We start from the raw sequence: 23,085 nt of genomic DNA on the forward strand, positions 1-23,085 counted from the left end.
ATGTCACGTGTCCTCTGTGTCAATGGTTGTGTGAGAGAGAGAGAGAGGAATGGGACCTCCCACACACCTATGGAGCTCCTCAGCCATGTTGCCTTTGGTGAGGCGCATCGACTTTGCCACCAGTGAGGGGCCTATGTGTGATGCCTCCACGAAATCAAAATCCACTAATTTGAGTAGAGTTGTAGAGCACAAGATGGATTGTGTGGAGGGATAGCAAAGGAGAGAGAAAGAGGAGGGATATATATATATATGCGCGTGACGACTGACGACTCACATGTGTTGGGTGTGGTATCATTAATGGCATGTAGTAGAGAAAATAAGGTGCTCTCTTGTCACTTAGGGTTGAGAGAAAGATAAATGAGTTGGTTTATTGGCTTGCTATGTACAATCTAGATACTATGTTGTGGTTTTCCAAGCGTTAGATATATCTAAGAAACTAGTTCGTACAATCCAATGTATCTAAGCCTTGTATCTTTGCATATTAATTATTCACTAGAATACCTCAAGACAAGGCTAGTTTATGTGGGTTATATGGGTGAAACTGTATCTTAAACTTAGAGATACGTGCCATTTAGGGCTTGTTCGCGTTTTGACATGAATCCATATAGATTGGATGTTATTAATTCGGTTTAAATCCAAGTCAAAATCCATCTCAATCCCATACAATTCACATGGAACAGAAATAACCTAACAAACCATTAGGTGGGTTATACATATAGATGCCCAAACGGGCGTGGCTCCCATAGACCACGGCACACCGACCTGATGACCATGTCGAACTGGCCCGTTAGCCTAGACTTTTTGGTCAAATCAATGGAAAACAACAAATAACACTGCTGAAGTTGGGTTCGAACCCACGTGCTTGTGGAGACGCTAGCTAAAGCCAAATAACCAGTAGAACATACATCAGGTTGTGATAAATAACGAATATAAATTGTAAATACATATACACTGTATTTTTGTGAAATAAAAAATATATAATCATGATGGATCGAGCTGGCACTACGGGTCGAGTCAGCGGCCCAAGCACGACACGGTCCTCGTGCCGAATCAACCCAGACACTATTATGGTGCGTTTGGTTGTAATGACAGAATGGGATGAGATAGGACAGACACTTAAATAAGGTTGTTTGGTTTAAGGTCAAAGGTTGTAACATGACTATTCCAATGTTGTCCCCAGTTGTCCCTCAAAATTAGAGCGACGAGAGAGGATGTCAGGGGATGTTCTTGTCCTGCCTGTCCCGAGCTGCCCCACAACCAAACACATCCTTAAACGGGTCGTGTCTTGGACTAGACCGCTAGACACGATGCATTTTAGCCATCTATAGTTACTAGGTGATGCCCATGCTTTACAACGGAAACATATAATACCATAATAACTTATATACAAAATGTGTGTTATACTGTTGTGGAAAAAGGTTTCATAATCCATTTGTGATCATGGCCATACATAAATTTTTTATTTTAATCTAGCTATTTCACCACTATATTACAACCATCAGTGCCATGCAAACTTCAATATATGCCACGATTTGCATGGTCTCATCATTGGAGAGCACGTCCCACACCTGCCAGAAGAAGTTCCCTCATACATCGTCAGTCATCAGGCACGCACCATCATACGCGCTTGTTTAAACAAAAAGGAAAGTGTGTGTATGCGAAGAGAATTAAAGGCAGGCGGGTATAAAAGCTACCCCGACGGTGGCGAGAATGACGAACTGTTCATTGCTGTCGGTCCTCCTCTGCGTCACCTCCGACGCTGAGATGACGTCACAGTCCTTGATATAGTAGTTGTTGAACATGCGCGACATAGCGAGTCCCGACGACTCTTGGCTGGGCTGCCAGACGAAGTGCACCACGGACTCATCAGCGAGGTAGTAAACCTAGTCGTTGCACCATCAGATGTGCTACTCCTCTGCATACATCATGTTCGAGGGCACTCACACAACGTCAGCAACAACAGTCGTTCTAGCGCACAATAATTCATGTCCGGTCAGTAGCGGCTCACGTGGTAGGTTGGGCTTCAGGTGGATGATGAGCTGGACAGTGTGATGGTGTCATCGTCGGATGCAGCGCCCAGAACAACCCGAGAGTCACCGACGTTGGCGACGACCATGAGGTCTCCATGTTTGATGATGGATAGTGCAGTGCAGCCGCTCTGGATCGCGTCCAAGCGGCGGCTGCGCTAGAGCTTGTCGTCCACAGCGGTGCATGCGACCACATATGACTGCATCCAGAGGTTGAACTGGCAGTCGCCAAGCTTCTTCTCGTCGTCGATGAGCGACGCCAACGCGAGCGCCTCCTGCTAGCGGTGTTTGTTCGGGGTTTCCAAGTAAGAAATATGGATTCATCCTTGACGTTGGTTTATGAAAATGACTCACAACTTAGATCCATAGATTAAATATTACGGAGAATAAATTGCCACGCATGCAAAAAAAGGAATTTAAGTTGAAAACATTATTCAAACAAAAGAAATTGCATGCAAGGTTGTTCTTTAAATATACTACTCCCTCTATCCAAAAATATAATTTAAGAATCTCAGTGATACTTATCTACTACTGCGTATTGTGCAAGGGTAGCAGGTGAGTTTGAGAAGAGATGTAATAGATGTTTTTACTGTTATAGATGAGATAGAAACACACATGTGGTGTAACGGTAGCTACTGCCCTCATTGACATGAGGGGGTGCGGGTTTGAATTCCTTTTGTTTTTTAATTTTAGTTGGACGTGGACGGTGTGGGGGGAATAGAAATGAGTGTGGGCTATGCGGGGAGGGAGAACGAGAATGACAGACTAAACTTACCGGGGCAACCGGTGTTGGCTTAAATACGTCTAAACGACTGTCTACATAAGTTGAAATGTTAAAGAGTGAGTTCGTATATAGTCAACGAATTAACTTGTCAAACTAGTGAAAACAGTTTAAACAAATGTAAACTCCAAACCATTCCTTTGAGAAAAGCTTGGTGATGGCATGCACATATCGTCGAGACTATACATAATGCGTAAAAGGGGAAAACAAATCAAAATCATGCATTCTAATAAACTTATTACATAAACCGTAGACTACCGAGCTAGCTCCCTGCAGCGTGTACGTACCTCTGCTTCTCTATCTAGAAAATTAATTAGTCTACGCGCTACACGCAACAATCACCTACGTCTCACTCTCACCTCGCTGATCATCTCGTCACCAACGCCATGGCCATTTGCGGTCACCATCGGCAAGGCCTTCACCTTGATCATTACCACCACCTTTTTCTTCCAGCGGCACGACCTGTTGTGCCCTCCTCTTCTTGCCGTCGTTCAGGCGCACGCCAAACAGCTTCACCGGCGCCTCATCGTCGTCGCCGCGGCGTGGCCTCCACGTCTGTGCCGCCGAGGCGTCGTCGGCAGAGCCGAGCTCCACCAGCCTGCAGCTGGCGGCGGTCGTCGTCGTCCCCGGCGGTGGCGGCGGCACCGGCTCCACGTGGTTCTGCAGGAAGTATATGATGTCGTTGTAGAGCCGCCTCATGTGGGCCAGCTCCGACAGCAGCAGCGAGTTGCGCCGCCGGAGCTCCCGGTTGTCCTCCGACAGGGTCGCCAGGAAGTCCTTATTCCCGCCGTGGCCGTGGTCTTCCTCCTGGACGACGTGGTAGCCCGACGTAGGATGCCGAGGCGGCTGCGGCGGCGGAAAGAAGAGGCTGAGGTCGTAAGGCCGCTGGTGCTGAGGGAGCGGCGGTGGCTGCAGCTTCTGCGGCGGTTGCGAGCACGACGAGGACTTCCTCCGGTGGATCTCCGAGAGGAGGTGCTTAGCGCCCTTCCTGAAGAACTCGTTGGCGAACTCCCACCTGTCTGCCACGATCTTCCTGAAACCCTGCAAAAAAAAATGCTACCTACTTATCTTGAAGGATGCTGCAAGTTCTTCAAATATCTAGTTGTCGCAACTCACAGCTCAGAAGCTAGTATGATAAAATGTTATAAATCTTGGGCTATTATAAGCCGTTTATTAGTGGATGACCCCGAAGCTAAATGAAGCTATATAGCGGATTATAGCCCGCTAAGGGCTTGTTCGGTTATATCCTAATCCATATGGATTGAGGGGGATTCAGAGAGTTTCAATCCCTAGTAAGTCAAAATCCCCTTCAATCCGTATCAATCCCCTCCAATCCATATGGATTGAAAATAACCGAACAAGCCCTAAATTGTATACGGACGCAAAAAGATTGATCTGCCTCAAACAACTACATATAGGCGTTGTAGCAGGCTATAGCTTCAGCCAGGCATTTAAAACCTTGGTAAAAGTTGGTGCTACATGAAGTCACTAACACAATAAATATGCAACAAGTGTTCATGTCAATCTCTTATCTGAGAATGATTGGGAGACAAACATCGCTGCGAAAATGTACTCTCTCTTCATCGGTGCATAATGAATGCATGGTGTGCTTGTGGTTGTCCATGAGATGAGGAGGGCAAAGAGAAGATATGGATGCTGCAAAGGCAATTGTGAAAGGTTTTGGTCGTCTTCAAACCATGAAATGAAATATGCAGGTGGTACGGCAATATTATCGCTAGAAGAGAACTGAGGTTTCAAAATGAAAAGAACGTAACCAATTAAGCTTCAGTCCTCATCAAAGATCCAATGAAATAATGGGCAAAATACAGAAGATACTTATATGTTGTTCTTTTTGAATAGGCAGGTAGCCAGGAAACAGAAGCACAGTAGCTAGCTAGCAGTGGCTTATTTCAAATCCAGCAACAAGATATGGCAGTGGCACATGTCTCCTCTCTGTCCCACAGCCAGTGCCCAGAAACAAACAACATCTCTTGTCACGTTCTAGGAAACACGAAACGGAAATGATGAAACGTCGTCACCAGCAGTCACCACTCACCACCAACCAACAGGTAGCGCGCAGTAGTCTTAAATAAAATCATCAGACATGCATTATGCATGTGACACTCACCTTCTCGCCCCGGCCCACCGATGCCAGACGACGCTTGCAGGCTGCATGCATGCAGCTAACTTGACAGCACAGCCACACGCTAAGATCTCAGGCAGTCAGGCTCAGCAATGCTGCTGTGGCTTCAAATGAAAAAGGCTATCTACCAAGAGCGCCAAAACCATAGCTTCAGAACGTCAGAGCGCCATTCGGGTGGCACACAGGGTCGTCGTCGAAAACAAGCTAGAGCTTCCAAATGAAACCAAGAGCAAAATTGGATCCAAACGACGATGGAGAAGCTAGCGCGCACTAATTAATATAACACACGCAGATAAATTAAATACACACTCGATCATAACCTCAGCATGCATGCGCCGCTAATTAATATATATATATATATATATATATATATATATATATATATATATATATATATATATATATATATATATATATATATATATATATATATATATATACATATATTGCACTCACGTAGGTGTTGAGCTGCCTGACGAAGCTGGAGAAGTTGTTGTGCTTGAAGTAGCTGGGGAGGAGGTCCCGGGCGAACTCCGGCGGCCGCCACACCACGAAGGTGGCGCCGTCCTCCCCCCACGACACGACGTGGTCGGTGCGGTGGTCCTCCACGAGCTGGAAGGTCTTGGTGAGGAAGGGGGCCGGCCCCGGCGCCGGCTTATTAGCTGCAGCGTGCGAGCTCATGCCCATGTCGGCGTCCATGGATCGGACACCACCGCGCCCCGTCGTCGTATCACCACAGCCACCGCCGCGCGCCGCACCTCTCCTCTCCACGAGGAATGCCGCCATCATCGACTGGGACGAGAGGAGGCAAGCTAGGAGCAAAGGCGCTCTATGCTAGATTGCTATAGTGCGAGAGAGATGAAGGAGACGACAGAAGAGAAGAAGGCCCCGGCCCTCTCCCTAAAGCTAATTAGCTTCAGACTGGAGCGCACACATGCACGCACATAGCGCGCCACCTTCAAATATTCTTGCTGTGGTGGTGGGCGTGGGTCACAGACTCACAGTCCAGTCCGGCCCTCTGCTCTGCTGCTGTGCTCTCTCTCTCTCTCTCTCTCTCTCATCATTATGCATGCATATATGCATGGATATCTGTGCCTGCGTGGCTTCCTGCTCCTGCACGCACTAGCTCCACTTGGTTTTTAGGAAGGGCTGCTCAGTGGTCACGAGGAATTCCATGGCATGTGTATGTGTACATAGACACCTGCTGCTGCATGCTGTTCATGGCTTGTAGTACAGTGACTGCATGATTGTACGTACAATAAGCGCACCGGTGTTAATTGGTCGATACTCCACTTCCTCGCCATGCATGCATGAACATAATCGAACGTTTAATTACACGATATCCGTACATGCATATGCATGGATCATGTCTTAACTACATACACTAGTACAAATTGATGCAGCGGCCGGCCGGCCAGCTGAACCCTAACGGTTCAAACAAAGTTCTTCTCAATCACTAGCAGCAATGATAAAGGTGATTGATAGCTGACGCTTATGATCGATCATCATATCTGACACAGCTATATATATATATATATATGTATATATGACGTACGTACGTACGTGCTAGCAATCACTTGCTGACTCCAATTTATGTCAGCAATGAATGTATTTCTTACGCGCATGTACACTAGAACAAAAATGATTTTAGAAGACAACTTTTAGTTTTATTCACAAAGGCCAACATGCATAAAGAAACGTCTATAATATAATGCTATAATATAATGTACGTTTGGGGACGGACCTCATGTCTTAAACCTGTATAAACTCAATTTTATGTATGGCGGGCTAAAAGATTCTGACCTCTAAAAATATCCTAGCCTATATCCATCGACCATCGGCCGACACGTTAAAAACCCTGGAGCCACTCCTACCCTAACGGCTAGTTTGTTGGCAACCTCATTTTTCTAAGTGATTTTCATTTTTCCTAAGAAAAATTAGTTTATTTTCCATTGGAAAAATGGAGTTCCTAGCCCTAACTCTATTTTTCTTAGCAGCCACACCATACCCATTTCTTCTCTCTGCTAACAGAATCACATGTGTTGCCTCGATCTCACTGAATCCCCTCACTCCTTTCCTCTCTGTTTGCTCTCTCTCTCTCTCCCGTGCGCTAGATCCCCGACAACATTGCCAAGGGTGGTACAGAAGAGAGAGAGTAGCTGTTCAAGATCCACCTTGATTTGATCAGGATTTGCCTCCATTATTTGCTGACATCTGGCTTGATCTAACCAAGCAGTGGCGGACGATTCTGCGTTCCATATATACATGCATGACAAAGCTGCTCCCATGCATGCATGATAGCTAGGAAAGACTCAAGAGAGAAATGATAAGATGCGTGGATCATCCTGTTACATATATTAACGATATACGTATTAGATAATATAAACAGGATAATCTCATTTTGTCAAGACTCAAGACCTAGCTTGAAAGACTCCCAGCAGGAAACCTAAATAATGTAAACAGGAACAAAAATATAGTCAGAGGAGAGTAAAGGTGCTCAACTTCAAAGGTGAGGACTGATCGAGGAGGGTACCAGCATAGCGAACCAAGGGAAACTTTTCAGAGAACATTTCCTCTTTGTGAGCGACGTACGTGGGTCAGGGTGCAGCGCATTAAGGGAGACCTGATTAAAGTCAGTGCTCATAAAGGAGGGTGTAATAAAGATTCGAATTTACCGCTACCACTCTTTTTTTTCCAAACTGTTTACACACGCACCGCATGTCGCCTGTGCTGCATGACCTCTCTCTATCTCATGCTGCCAACAAGAGGCTAGCTGCTGCTGTAGGAGATAGACAAATACAGAGAGGAACAGGAAGGCCGCTGCTGGCACTAGATTTAGATGTTTCTGCATTGATAAAACAAAGGACGACATCATCTTATGGGTGAGGAGAGGAGACGTGCAGGTGAACCAGTAGTGCTGCCACGTACGCTGCAGCCAATCAACCCCACACTCATCTCAGCGCAGGTAGAGATTTGTAGAGCATAATATCCGATGAACAAAGCCAGACTAGCTACCTATCAAAGACATCAACCACATGTATGTTTCATATCGATTCCAGCCAGGAACAAGGATTTGAAAACCAAATCCAGTGAAAAGCTGGATGTGACCGTGTCGTGGAAAAGCATCTAAACAAAATAAGGGAACAAAGTGAGCGGTTTATACTGAGTGACTGAATATGTTAAGAGCAAAGGACGGTGACTAGTGATTTATTAGAGAGGACTAGTAGAAAACAAGAGCTATACTTTGCTCACTGTCAGCTGCAACCCAAGGGATTGAAGGCAGACACTAGCAGCTAGTTACCATGCATGTCTTCGAAAGCCTCTGCAAAGCAATAGTTAACACTAATACATGTGCATTCCGAAACAAAAGAAACGGCAACAAATTAGCATTGGCAAATGATAATAGAACTGATGCTTACAGCTTAATTACCACGAGGAGATCGATATATCATATCTTTAGATAAGATAATCATCAAGTTTTTACCAAAGCAACCGCCCCCTTTTCCATTCGTTTCAAGACAACACCTTTTCCCTGGCCCTGCACATAATAATAAGCTTGCATACACAGCAATGCAGACATTATTATATGTTATGTTATATTATTAGCATGCATGTGCGACGTCAATATCAGTTTTCCAGTTCCAGATATATATACAGAGACAGGAATGCAGCGCGGGCGCACAGCTGAGCCTGAGCAGCGCGCAGAACAAGCGCATGCATGCGCCACTGCCGGCACACTAATTATTTCTGCCCACATATATGGGTGCTGCTGGGACTGGGAGGCAGTGTCCACCAGGCATGAGTCCAAGCTCGTGCACTGCACACGTGAGTTGACAGTTGACACCAGGCTCATGAGCATGAAGCTTCCAACACACACACACATATACACTCTGCCACCTCTCTCTCTCTCTCTCTCTCTCTCTCTCTCTATCTATCTATCTCAAACACACACAGACACGGCTGCATTGCTGAGATCTCCAGTGGCAGTCTGTCCGTCTTCTTCTGTTACACCACATGGAGTCACATGTTTCTGAACTTATAATTATTTTTCTCAACTATTTCTTCAAAAAAAAAGTTTCTCAACTATAGTATATACTGAATATGATGTAGACAGTAGGGAACCGAGAAAGACTGGATTCCACAATTTATAGAATAGAGTACAAGAGAATACTTCTCCAGGTTTTTTTAAGGGCAATCAGTAGACCCTGTCCACCACTTTTTTTGCAGGATTAGAAAAAAAACATAATTGGGAAAGTACAACATCTTAACAGCAATTTTTAGCAACACGATTAGTAGATTTAAACATGGTCACAAAAGGAAACCAAAGAACGAATATAGGTATCTGCACTTACCATGATATTTGTGGATCCCCATCTCGCAACCTGGTCTTGAACAGGTCTCTGATTTAATTTTCAGGCATCCTGCTTATCCAAAGACCCAGAGACTTTTATTGACCCCCTGGGTAAAGATAATAATGACAGTCTTTTGAACTTTGAAGAGTCATGGAATGTGCAATGTGTACCCTTTGGAGCTTATTTCTAGATCTGAAACTACATATAAAATATAATGGTACACCAAACCATTATTCAGCTCAACCTCATTCATGCACATTCCGCCAAGGCACTACCGGAATCAGCTTCTTTGCCGTGTGTTCTAAACACACGGCAAAGGCTATTTTACACTCGGCAAAGCCTTTGCCGAGTGTAACACTCGGCAAAGAACGCTCGGCGAACTGTACATCGGCAACAGCTTCTTTGCCGAGTACTTTTTGTCGGGCACTCGGCAAAGACTTTGCCGAGTGCCATTTGGCACTCGGCAAAGAAAAGTCACCGTCACGGCGCCAAGTGACGGTGACGGATCCTTTACCGAGTGCCAACGGCGACACTCGGCAAAGACTGGTCTAGTGGACCCCACAGCCAGTCTCTGTGCCGAGAGCCCTAGTAGGCACTCGGCAAAGGAGGTTTCTTTGCCGAGTGTCTGGTGGACTGGCACTCGGCAAAGAACCCTCCAGTGGGCCCCTTTGCCAGTCCCTTTGCCGAGTGCCTTGGCAACGGCACTCGGCAAAGACATCTTTGCCGGTTCCCAGGTTTCCTTCTTTGCCGAGTGCCATGGTCAGCACTCGGCAAAGATGGCTTTACCGGTTCCCAGGTTTCCTTCTTTGCCGAGTGCCATGGTCATAGCACTCGGCAAAGCGACCTTTGCCGAGTGTTACACTCGGCAAAGTGACCAGGATGTCCCTTTTTTATTTGTTTTTGCTGTTCCATCCAAACAAACAAAAGATATATATCATTCACATCACATTATATATCATTCGCATCACAGAATCAACACATTTATCATCAACACCATATATATCACAAATATCACCACATAAATCAGGTTTCACAGCACATAAGTCTCATTAAGTATCTCACAAGACCAAGTATAACTAACATCACCAACACTCACAAATATAAGTTTGGATCATCACAAAACAGATATAAGTCTGGATCATCACTAACATCACCAAGTATCTCACAAGACCAAGTCTAGCCAAACATCACCAACACTCACAAGACCAAGTCTGGATCATCAACGAGGTGGGCATCTGGACTGGTTCGGCGAAGGGCTGGACGAAGCATGAGGGTTGTTCGACGCCGCCGATTGACCCTGCATAGAGAGTAGATTGTATGTGTGAGAACATATGAATATATATCATGCAGTACTAAAATTTTGATACTCACAGGAGTAGTGAACTCAGCAGGGTCAGTTGCAGGGAACAACGGAGGTGGTGGAGCATGACCCTGTGCGGCGCCAAGGCTCTGCATGTACGCGAACATCTCCGCCATCCTCTTCTCCAGCTCCTCACGTTGCCTCCTCTCATCATCTAGCTGAGTCTGTAATATTTCGCCCTAATGTTACGATAATGCAAAGAGAAGATATATAAAAATTAATGAACGATGAATAGATAAGGAATAACCTGGAGTTGCTGGATACGATGCTGTGAGGTGTCCTGCCGAGGTCGTATGGCTGGGCTCGCGCTCGTGCTCCTTGCTCGCACCTGAGAGAGAGTGGGAGTGGAGGACGAGTCGATTGCCCCGTCGGCAATCCAGTACCGCCCATGCCTCTTGCCTCCTCCGACCCTCATGAGGACATCTCCGTCGATGTCCTCGGTCCTCGGATCGTAATCTGGCCCATGGACCTCCTTGGCCATTGCGGTGTACTCACTGAGTCGGCTGTGGATGGCGGGGTTGGTGTACGCCTCGGGCCCGTCATCCGGGTTGTAGGTGACGTCGGACGTCGCCTTCCCCTTGTGGGCCATGGCATATGCCGAGAACGTGGAGCAAGGCGCGCCACCATGTGCCGCCGACTGCGAGAAAACCAACGATATGGTTAGAAATCATGTCTAATCGAAAGTTATATACCTAAATAAAAAAGAGCGCGTACCCATGCTTCCGCGTATTTGCCCAGGCTGCGGCTGCCTTGATGGTGGGAGGGACCTTGCATCAGCAAACGCCGTTCCCGGCTAGCGTTGTGCGCCTCGTCCCACTCAGACGAGCACCACCTCTGCACCATCTTCTCCCAGCACTCAGGATGCGCGGCGCACCAATGAGGAATCATCTAAAAAAATATAAGTACACCGCATATCAGAAGATAAGAATAAGCATATTTAGTACCAATAATAAAGTTTTGTATTTACCTGCAAGTACTGGTCTGCAGTCAATGACATGGTTCGGGCGTCCTTCTTGTTCACCTTCTCCCCAAGGACGGAGCCGTGGTAAGTGACGATGGCCTGGATGCGCGCCTCGTAGTGCATGTCCACGACGAGCTTCTTACAGCACGTCGTAGACACCACATCCGCCCTGGCCTCGTATCCAGCATCGCACCTGAAGAAATCCTACATACAAAGACGATGTATCCATACATTATTTAAAGAATATGCAACAAATGCGACTTATTAAACAATATAGTGCGAGGAAGACTTACCCACAACTCTTGCTTGACCCGCTCCGCCTTGTTGTTGAATTGTCTGCCGTCCCGATCTACTGCATCGGGGGCGACGGCGTAGTGGTCGAAGGTGTATGCTGGGCTCGTCACTCCGGCGTACTCGACAAGTCCAGGGAAGTGTTCCCGGCATAGAAGGCCGAGGATGCCATTGGGGTTGCGGCCGTGACCCCCTGCAGTCTCCAAAACCATCCAAGACCTGTCCAAGTGATTAAGATGAAGTATTAGTTTCTATTATTAATTTGAACATATAATATGAAAAAGCAGCAACAGCATCTAAAGTTACCTACCTCTCTCCATCGGGTCGTATGAGCGGACGTCTGTCACGAAGTATGGGTCGCTTAGGTAGGCTCGCGGGACCTCGCAGGTAGATACTCCTCGAACCTGAGGAGCCAGAACCTGAGACGTCCTGCTGAGCGGCGTCGTCGTCGTCGTCGTCCTGCTGCGCCGCATCGTCGTCGTCCTGCTGTGCCGCATCGACAGCGGCTTGCTGCTCCACCTGCTGCTGTACGGCGTCGTCCTGCTGCGCCTCCTCCTCCGTCCTACGGGTGCTCCTCCTCCCCCTCCCCCTCCCCCTCCTCGTCCTCGTCCCACCGCCCACCATCTTTGTCCAACAACCTGCAATTAAGAGTAAACAATTAAGCACAGATAAAAAAATATGTATTTAGAAACATATGCAAAATAAATGAAATATAGCATTACATCGATTAAAAATAATCTTCATATGTGTCCGGGTTAGCCGGATCATAAGTGTCATCATCACTATCAACCATTTCATAGTCAACATCATCTGAAGGCGCAACTTCGTCATTGGCATTGCCTTCAAGTATTTCTAAGTCATTCTCATTTTGCACCTCATCATCCTCGTCATCAACAACCATTTCAATATCTACTTCCATTCCGATCGCTTCGGTTAAGTCTATCTCAAATTGCCCTTCGAGCCCATCTTCTTGGAAGAACTCTCCGTCATATGTGTCCGGGTCTAAGTTATAATCTTCATCGTTTGGAACAGGTAATTTAGCGTGCGGTGATACCTTATACACAACATCCCAACCCTTAAGATGTTGTTTCGTTTGGCACGCATATGGAAGATAATACACTTGTGTGGCCTGTTGGGCCACAATGTAGACATCGTCTCCTGTTAAGGTGGAATCCTGTCGAATTTCGACTATCCCAAGATTAGAATGTGTCCGTCTCGTAACTTCAGGGTCAAACCAATGACATTTGAATATCACTGGAGTAAGAGGTTTGGAACCATAAAAATTGAGTTCATATATTTCTTCAATTCTTCCATAATACTCGACCTCGTCAAGCCCGGGCGTAAAGACTCCAGAACACGTGGTTTTTCGATTGGGCCGACTTTGGTCGTAGCTTGTTGTGCGAAAACGGTATCCATTGATGTCATACCCAGAAAATTTCCTGACCCTATAGGCAAAGCCATTGGCTACTTGTCTCAACTCGGCACTCATAGACGGCTCTCTTTGGCCCTGCAAGTTCAAACACGCTAGATTGTTATATTATTCGCACGTAAGAGCAACTTGGAATAACAAACTAAGCACGTACCTTATGTTTAAACCAGGAAATGAAATCGGGCAATCCATTTCCCGCACCCTTTCTAAGAAGGGTATCATATTCCTGTGGAGTTGGGTCCCTTGATCGACGCCAGAATTCATGAAGAAATTGCTCCATGTATGGCGTCACCTCTTCAAGGTTGGTCAATACATATAGCATGATATGGCGCCACTCTTCATGTCTCAGGGTCTTGGTGGTCGAACCACTCGCGCTTCCGAGTTGCCCTCGAAAAATGCTGAGGTTCGATTCATTGCCGCCATCATTGTAACGAGGGGGTGGATTATGCACGCTCGGCAGTTTGTCACCATAGTAAGTTGTTGTGAAGTTTGACACCTCCTCCAGTATGTATGCCTCTGCAATGGAAGCCTCGATTTTGCATTTATTTCTACATTTCTTTCGGATACTCTTTAGACATCTCTCGATTGGATAGCACCAACGTCCCTGCACGGGCCCCCCCATTCGTGCCTCATATGGGAGATGAATAATCAAATGCTGCATCGGATTGAAGAAGCCGGGTGGAAAGATCTTCTCCAGCTTACACAGTAACACGGGTGCCATCCTTTCCAAGTCTGCAATCATGGTCCGAGCTAACTCTTTTGCACAAAGCTGGCGGAAGAAATAGCTCAACTCTGCAAGCGCTAGCCAGACATGCTCAGGGACATAGCCTCGAACCATCGCCGGAAGAATTCGTTCAATCCATATGTGGAAGTCATGACTCTTCATCCCTAAGACTCGCAGAGTAGATAAGTTCACCCCCCTACTAAGGTTAGCTGCATACCCATCAGGGAACATTAACATCTTGATCCACTGTAGTACTTCCTTCCTCTGGGCCCTGCTCAGGACGAAATCGGCCTTAGGCCTTCTCCATGTCTTACCACCACTAGGCGGCTTCATCTCTTGGTTTGGTCTATCACATAACTCTGCCAGATCCACTCTTGCCTTTACGTTATCCTTTGACTTATCAGGAATCTCCATAATTGTCGCCCAAAGTGCCTCGGCGACATTCTTTTCAGTGTGCATCACGTCAATGTTGTGTGGAAGGACCAGGTCATCATAATAGGGGAGCCGAGTCAAGCCCGACTTATGTGTCCACATATGTTGCTCACCATATCCCACAAAACCACCTTCTGGGTTGGCCACGAGACCATCTATCTGTTCGCGAACTTCGGCACCAGTCATCATTGCAGGTGGGCGGTCTGTCACCACGACACCTTTCGTAAAGTTCTTGATGTCTTGTCGGAATGCATGGTCAGGAGGGAGAAATTGTCGATGTTTATCGAATGACGAATATTTGCCACCCTTCTTCAACCAAATGAACCTAAGAGCTTCCTTGCAAACTGGGCATGGGAACTTACCGTGAACACACCAGGCGCAAAATAGCCCATACGCCGGAAAGTCATGCATGGAGTACTGGTACCAAACATGCATTTTGAAGTTTGTCTTCGTAGCTCGGTCGTACGTCCATACCCCTTCCTCCCAAGCACGGACCAATTCATCAATCAAAGGCTCCATGTACACGCCCATTTTATTCCCCGGGTGTCCAGGAATTATCAACGACACGAATATGTTCTGTCTTTGAAAGCATACGCCGGGGGGGAGATTGATGGGGATAACGAACACGGGCCAACATGTGTATGGGGCAGCGGTCATTCCATAGGGATTGAACCCATCTGTGGCCAGCGCAACACGAACATGTCGAGCCTCTTTGGCTTTCTCATGGTGAATGGCATCAAAGTGGGTCCATGCTTCACCATCGGATGCGTGAACCATCTTGTCAGGATTGTATCGTTTGCCTTTTTTGTGCCATGTCATCTGTTTCGCGGATTCCTCTGTCATGTATAGACGCTGGATCCTCGGTATGAACGGAAGGTGGCGTAGGATTGTCACGGGGATGTCGAGCTGCCTCTTCTGTCCATCACCAGAGTCTACCTCCATGAACCTAGACGATTTACACTTCGGACAGTACTTTGCCTCAGTGTGTTCTTTCCTAAATAGGACGCAGCCCTTCGGACAAGCATGTATCTGCTCATACGTCATCTTGAGTGCACGAAGGAGTTTCTGTGCCTCGTACATGCTCTTTGGCAGAACGTGATCCTCCGGAAGCAGGCTGCCAATAACTGTCAACAAACCATCGAAGGCGTCTCGACTCATGCTATACTGCGACTTGAACGCCATTATACGCCCAATGGCATCCAGTTGAGAAACCTTTGTCTTGCCGTGAAGGGGTTTCTGTGCCGCGTCAAACATGTCGTAGAATGCCTTTGCGGTCGCCTCTGGCTCGTCCTCCGTACGTCCTTCGGCGAACTGTGCCTCGTGATAGTCGTTCAACATGTCCGCTACCCCGGCATCAGCATCGTAATCCTCGACGCGTTGTCTCACCACCTCCTCTCTCGTGCGATGCGCTTCACCATGAAAGATCCACCGAGTATAGTCCGGCGTAAATCCATTCTTCCAAATATGTTCTACCATGGCCTTCTTTGGTTTTCTTTTCCGGTTGTCACATTTGCTGCACGGACAAGGGACTAGGCTAGCTCCTTTAGCAGCTTCGCCATATGCCCGTTCCACGAAAGCATCGGTCTTCCTAATCCATTCTGGGGTGACATCATTACGTCGAACGCGGCCCGTGTACATCCACTCACGGTCCTCCATCCTCTAACATATATAACCGAGTATAGTTTAATATAGACATGTAATGCATGTACACTACGTTCCTACCTTCTAATAGGTGAGTATAGGTCCTAATCCCACCCGCGGTTGCGTAGATGGAGTTAGTTTCCATGCTCTACTCCGATCCGAGATAGAATTTCGGCAGCACCTCCCCGTTGTTCTCCGGATACACGTCCTGGCAGGGAGAGTGTACTGTCCGGAGAACAACAGGGAGGTGACGCCGAAACTCTTTCTCGGACCGGAGTAGAGCATGGAAACTAACACCATCTACGCAACCGCGGGCTGTCCAAAAAACGTGGACAATTCGAAACTGATACATTTGTAGATATGCAAAGATCTGCATATCTACACCGTATCACTTTCGAACGGGAGACGCCTAACTGGGTTAGGTGATCTACGACCATGATGCGGATGTAGAGGTTATACCTAGGGTGGCGGTGGAGTCAGGCTGGTGGGGCTGTGGCGGGTCGGTGCAGTGGCGACGGGACGCGGTGCAGGGAGACCCGCAGCGGCTAGGAAGACAAGTATCTTCTCTGTAAAAAAGAAACACAAGTCTGTTAATACAAAAGCCTAGCAACAGAAAATTTCGGCAGCACCTCCCCTGCACGGGGAGGTTTCAAAATCCTGCAAATAAAACTATCAGCACGATGGCTGACATCCACGCATAATTCAACGGCACGATGGCCGGCAATCCACAATACTAAAACTAATCATTTCATATAAATCATACACGTATAACATAAATCAAGTAATCACCTTAGAGGTTTCGGCACGGTCGAGACGACGGGTCGCGGGCGAGGCGCCTGGCGGGCGAGGGCACGGCGGGCGCGACTGCGGCGAGCGCGAGGGCGGGCACGGCGGGCACGGCACGACGAGCGCGGGCCTGGGCGGGGCGAGCGCGGCGTGGGCGTGGGCGCGGCGGCGTGGGCGCGAGCACGGGCAAGCGTGGGCGCGGGAGAGTGTGGGCGCGAGCGCGGGCGAGCGTGGGCGCGGGCGAGCGTGGGCGAGCGTGAGCGCGCGCGGCGTGGGCGAGCGAGGGCACGAGCGCGACGGCGTCGCGGCGGCGCGGCGGCGAGCGAGGGCACGGGCGCGACGGGCGCGGGCGACCGCGGCTGGCGAGGGCCGGCGAGGGCCGGCGACGGCGAAGGCGGGCGAGGGCCGGCGAGGGCCGGCGAGGGCGGGCGCAGGCGACCGCGGCTGGCGAGGGCCGGCGACGGCGAAGGCGGGCGCGGGCGGCCGCGGCTGGCGAGGGCCGGCGAGGGCGGGCGCGGGCGTCCGGCGAGGGCGCGGCGTGGTGGGGCGGCGAGCCGGCGACGGTGCGGGGCGGCGGCGGTAGCGCAGGGAGGCGGCGGCGGCGCGAGTTAGCGAGAGCAGAGAAAGAAAGGAGGAAGAAGGGTGCGGGCGAAGTATATTCGCCTACTTTGCCGAGTGCCCGTGATCTGGCACTCGGCAAAGTTTTTTTTTAATTTTTAAAATAAACTTTGCCGAGTGCCAGATCGGTGGCACTCGGCAAAGGATCCTTTGCCGAGCGTCTGCCATCTGACACTCGGCAAAGATGAACTTACACATCTTTGCCGAGTGTCAACCATTAGACACTCGGCAAAGTATATTTTTATTTTTTTGATTTTGTCTCTCAAAATTTTTGTGGTATGTTACTACACTATGTAGACCTACATGTATCATTTGTGGACAATTTTAACAGAGTATTCAATCGTTAGTAGATTTAGTTCGTTTATTTGAATTTCTTCGGAAAATTTAGATTTGAACTGCAGGTCACTCGAAACTTGGAAAACCGTGCATGCAAAAATGATATTCATGTTACTTAGCATAAGTTACGACCGATTCCAGGAGCGGACCGGAAACTTCGAGCAACATGCTCACTAAACATGGCCGTGAACTTGGCATCCACATGTTTAAAAATTGTATAAAACACAAACAAAGTCAGAAAATCATGAAACTTGTCCACGTGTCATGATATCATATGTACAGGCTGTGATAAAAATTTTAGAATGTTTGGAGAAAGTTGTGAGACACTATGTGTAGAAACCTAAGAGGACTACACATGAAATCATAGAGTTTCAATGTGAATCTAGAAGGTTTCTACAGATAGTGTCTCACAACTTTCTCCAAATACTCTAAACTTTTTATCATAGCCTATACATATGATATCATGACACGGGGACAAGTTTCATGATTTTCTGACTTTGTTTGTGTTTTATACAATTTTTAAACATGTGGATGCCAAGTTCACGGCCATGTTTAGTGAGCATGTTGCTCGAAGTTTCCGGTACGCTTCTGAAATCGGTCGTAACTTATGATAAGTAACATGAATATCATTTTTGCATGCACGGTTTTCCAAGTTTCGAGTGACCTGCAGTTCAAATTTGAATTTTCCGAAGAATTTCAAAAAACGAACTAAATCTACTAACGATTGAAAACTATGTTATAATTGTCCACAAATGATACATGTAGGTCTACATAGTGTAGGAACATAACACAAAAAGTTTGGGAGACAAAATCAAAAAAATAAAAATATACTTTGCCGAGTGTCTGGATAAGACACTCGGTAAATCATCCTTTGCCGAGTGCCAGATGCGCGGCACTCGGCAAAGAAGCATCTTTGCCGAGAGCCGACTGTTGGCACTCGGCAAAGACTGACGGCCGTCAGCTTTGGGACGGCCGCTGACGGCCCTTTGCCGAGAGCCCCATTTGCCGAGTGTTTGACACTCGGCAAACATGGATTTGCCGAGTGTGGACCTGTACCGAGTGTCCTACGCTCGGTAAAGACGCTCGTTACCGAGAGCCAAGCTTTGCCGAGTGCGGCTCTCGGCAAAGCCGTCTTTGCCGAGTGCCCGAGAAAAGGCACTCGGCAAAGCGTCCGGCACTCGGCAAAGGCTCTGATTCCGGTAGTGAGGGGCATAAGGATCAGGTGTACATATACAGACACAAACACCAAACAGAAAATATACTAATATTCATTTTGAGACTATAAGGATAGAATTCCATTTTGCATATGAGATTATAAGCACACATGCATGATGACAGCCCAACATATTTCCGACATAAATGACCTACCATCAATGTATCCAAAAGCATGCGAGCGGCTTACTGAAACGTTAGAAAAGGACAGTGTAGAAGATTGGACAATTTACTAGCGACATAATAACATGGGCTGGGCTGTCTCTAGGGCGTGCTAGAAAAAGCCTGTAGGGATATGCATATGCAGGGAATCAACCAAGTGACTGAAGAATGTTGCCAGCAATGATTGTACTAGTAAGCTCCTCTTTTGATATGCCTCCCTTCAGGTGGTCTCAGCAGATTCTGATGTAAAGATTTAGATCTCCATGGATAAAGCAGCAGAGGAGGAGAAAAAGGCAAGCGGGAATCATCAGAAGGTGCCAACTTTATGGACCCAATGGGTTCATTCTGGATCAAAAGCTGTCCATGACCTCTAAAGACGAGGAGTTTTCTTAAAGTTATGACTATACAGTAACTTAACTTCTATCTACTACAAGAATGTTGCCCTTTCAGAAATAAAAGAGAATGCTATCCTACAGATGGAGATGTTATAGCTAAAGATAAAATCTGTCTTTACAGAGAAGAACGATGCATTACAATGACAAGGTAGCAAATACTTTGAACAATGCAGGATTCTTCTTGCAGTTGTGACAGAAATAAGTACTGAGTGCTCAAACTCAAATTGAGTGACAGATTCTTCAAGGACGACATCACAAATACCATGCTAGTTTACATCTTTTTGTTAAGTTATATGTCGTAAAAGCCAACGATGTTTTAGAATTTAAACAGATTCCAACTCCGATGGCATCACGTATGTAAATATGACACTGACTTGGGATGGATTGTCAGTTTGTCACCATCAGAAAATGTAAGGCCTTATGGTGAAAGATGGCACTTCTTTTGGTACACAATCAAGAAAGGGAAAAGAGATCCAAAAGAGACTGTGATGGGAAATCTGCCAGCAACATTTAGCTACTTTTTTGGAAGACAATAAAAACTTGGTATTGTATAGTGCCAGAATACCATCTTTCTTCCATAACAAACAACATTCAAATATGACCACCGAAATATCATTCAGATACTGTGAAGTTATCTAATATAGAACAGTAACAGAGGATACAGGATTATATTCGACTTGTTTCATCTTTCTGTAAATACACAAAATTACAAAAGCAAGGAAAAACGAGATTTTGCTGTGCACACTTGGCTTAAGCCTTGCTAAGCTCCTCAGAAGCCACAATGCAATCAATTATATTCCTCTAGGTGCAGGTTGAATGGTATTACCATTGCCAGAAATATTGGCCACGAGGAAGGAGTAAAAAATCCGAAGAACAGGAGCCATTCTCTTTCTGCAAGACATCCATATGACATACTGAGTACTGAAGCACATACTTCAATGAACAAAATCTGAAATCAGATATTACCTCCGTTCCAAATTGTGAAACTTGGAACGGGGGGAGTAGTCATAAGTGTCATTCAGAAAAATAAGCACTTAAGCTGACAAGTGAGAACCAAAAATAAAAGTTTGCCTTCGAGCTGAAAGATAAATACATAACCATCCCCTGGGACATGGATATTGCCTGGTCCCATGCGTGGAATCTTACCACTAGATGCCACTGCACCAGACTTCTTAATACAATTGCAATTTGTAAATAGCCCTAGTACTAAATCAAAGTAAACCCGCTCGAACTAATATTTTTTTCTCCTCGAACATGTGGGAGTGCTGCGTATGTTTGTATTAACAAAAAAAAAGGAAAGAGAATCCCTTACAAAACAACCTCCGTACCCCAGATAGAGGATATGAGGAGGTTTTGAGCTAACGCTATAAAAAAATCATCCAATATGCATCGAGAAACGACCCAACCACCTGCAACCAATATAAATATTATGTATTTCATTAACGGGGCCTATAATGCATAACTTGATTGCGTCATAAGAGATTGTCTCCAGCAAATGCAGATATAAACTTATACATATTACACATGATAAACCCCATTCAAGTGCCACCTTGAGCAGAAGGTGGTGGCAGATCATAGCACTCCTTGGCCAAGCGGAGTAGCGGACACATTGTAAACAATGTAACACCTCCGAATTCAGGTCCTTCTCCAGAACCACATCTCTAACAGCAATTTGGATTTGCACCACGATATGTGGCAATCTTTCCTCGGACCCTCATAATCTGATGGCCCAGAGGATCGGATGTGCTAGCATTCAAGTATTCGTGGTTCAACGACAGGATGCATGGTACACAGCCAGTGCCATCATCGATCAGGAAGCGGAGGAACTTCTCCCTGCGGTCGCACGAGACAACAATTCCAACAAGCTCCGCACGAGACAACAATTCCAACAAGCTCCGCACGAGCAACCGTACGGCCACAGCGGAGAAATGCCGGTGGCAAAGTGTGCTGTATGGTTAAAGAGAGAAGATCTGCAGCAAGATTCTTGACGTGCACAAGATGAAGAAGATGGTCCATGCTGCGAATTTCAGGAAACATATGTTACAGGAGCTTCATAGCTGTTTACAAATAGAATGAACATAAAATAAAAATTCAACGGAGACATATCAGGTGCAAACAAGTACTTTTTGTGCAAACTCCATACAAACTAACTAACAAAACCCACTCTAGCATTGTATAAATTTTCAAATTCATCATATATTAAAAGATAAAAAAAGAAAATTCTGAGATAATTTTCTCTTTTTGTATCTCTTAACATATGATAAATTTGAAATTTAAATTTTATACAGTAGTAGAATATGCAATAATGTACATCTATAATAATTTTGAGAATTTTTTATGATTTTTGTTAGTTGGTTTTGTATGGAGTTTGTCCGGAAACTTGATTCGCACATGATACGTTGCCAAATTCGGCACCCCCTAAAGATCACGACCTCAACCTGATACTGACTGTTATCCAAATCCCAGCGAACACTCTACATTGCTGATTTTCATTTTTGTATCGAATGACAATGTAGATAACTACCACCGGCATGTATCAATGAACGCGGTTTCTGTTGGTTCGGTTGGTCCTTCCATCGAAGAGCTAAAGTGCACTTCAAATTTTCCCGGAACCACAATTAACCCTATAGACACAAAATAAACTGCTGCCTCCCGTCAATGTGATTAAACAGCTGGATACAAAGATCAATTTACGCAATATATAATCAAAATATTCCAACAGCACGATTCCCAAATCTCCGTTAGCCGACACAAGAGTCAATCAAGGAAGGATAAATCCTTACTCAGAATTACACGAGAGCGGTAGAGCGGGAAGGCGCGCAGCTTGGCATCGATTGCAATCCACGTGAACCGTCAGCCGCCGCCGCACGGCACAACGAGAGGCGCGGTGGCGGGAGGTGGGAGCCTGATGAGGTCATGAGGACGATGCGGACGCAGCCCACGCAAGCGAGTCGGTGGCGGGAGGTGGGAGCCTGATGAGGACGCAGCCCACGCAAGCGAGTCGGCGGCGCAAGGAGCGGGATATAAGTAGAGATGGCAATGGGTAAATACACCTCGGGTGTTACTACCCCATACCCATATCCACGACACAAAATAATCTCATCGGGTCACCCATATATATTACCCATATATATTAGCGGGTATGAATTTACCCCATACTCATACCCATGTGGGTATGTGTTACCCATCGGGTCACCCGTACCCATAAAAATTATATATCTATCAAAATATTATATTATACAAATGTCAACTATATCCATCTAAATACCATTACAAAATTTTTAGCATCATTTAACCATCTATTCAACACACCAAAGATAATTGGATAAAGTAGTAACAGTAGGATAGTACTACATAGCACATTTATGTTCCATTACATGGTCATTAAATTGTCGTTAAGCCTTCTATTACTGTCGGAGACCATAATTAGGGGTA

General features: G+C 46.5%; 1 protein-coding gene and 1 pseudogene across 1 annotated transcript; both read right to left on the reverse strand.

The window, feature by feature from the left end:
* Positions 1-2,929: 2,929 nt before the first annotated feature.
* LOC103635307 (heat stress transcription factor B-4d) lies at positions 2,930-5,927 on the reverse strand. The gene is made up of 2 exons (XM_008657795.4): positions 5,408-5,927; positions 2,930-3,849 (listed from the first exon to the last, which is right to left on the reverse strand). Exons 1-2 carry the CDS (start codon positions 5,738-5,740, stop codon positions 3,184-3,186), a joined length of 999 nt encoding a protein of 332 aa, XP_008656017.1. The 5' UTR covers positions 5,741-5,927; the 3' UTR covers positions 2,930-3,183.
* A 14,832-nt stretch (positions 5,928-20,759) lies between these two features.
* LOC109943631 (CST complex subunit STN1-like) lies at positions 20,760-22,627 on the reverse strand (annotated as a pseudogene).
* Between the last annotated feature and the right edge of the window lie 458 nt (positions 22,628-23,085).

The sequence above is a fragment of the Zea mays genome, chromosome 1 (assembly GCF_902167145.1).
Source record: "Zea mays cultivar B73 chromosome 1, Zm-B73-REFERENCE-NAM-5.0, whole genome shotgun sequence".
Classification (NCBI taxonomy): Eukaryota; Viridiplantae; Streptophyta; class Magnoliopsida; order Poales; family Poaceae; genus Zea; species Zea mays.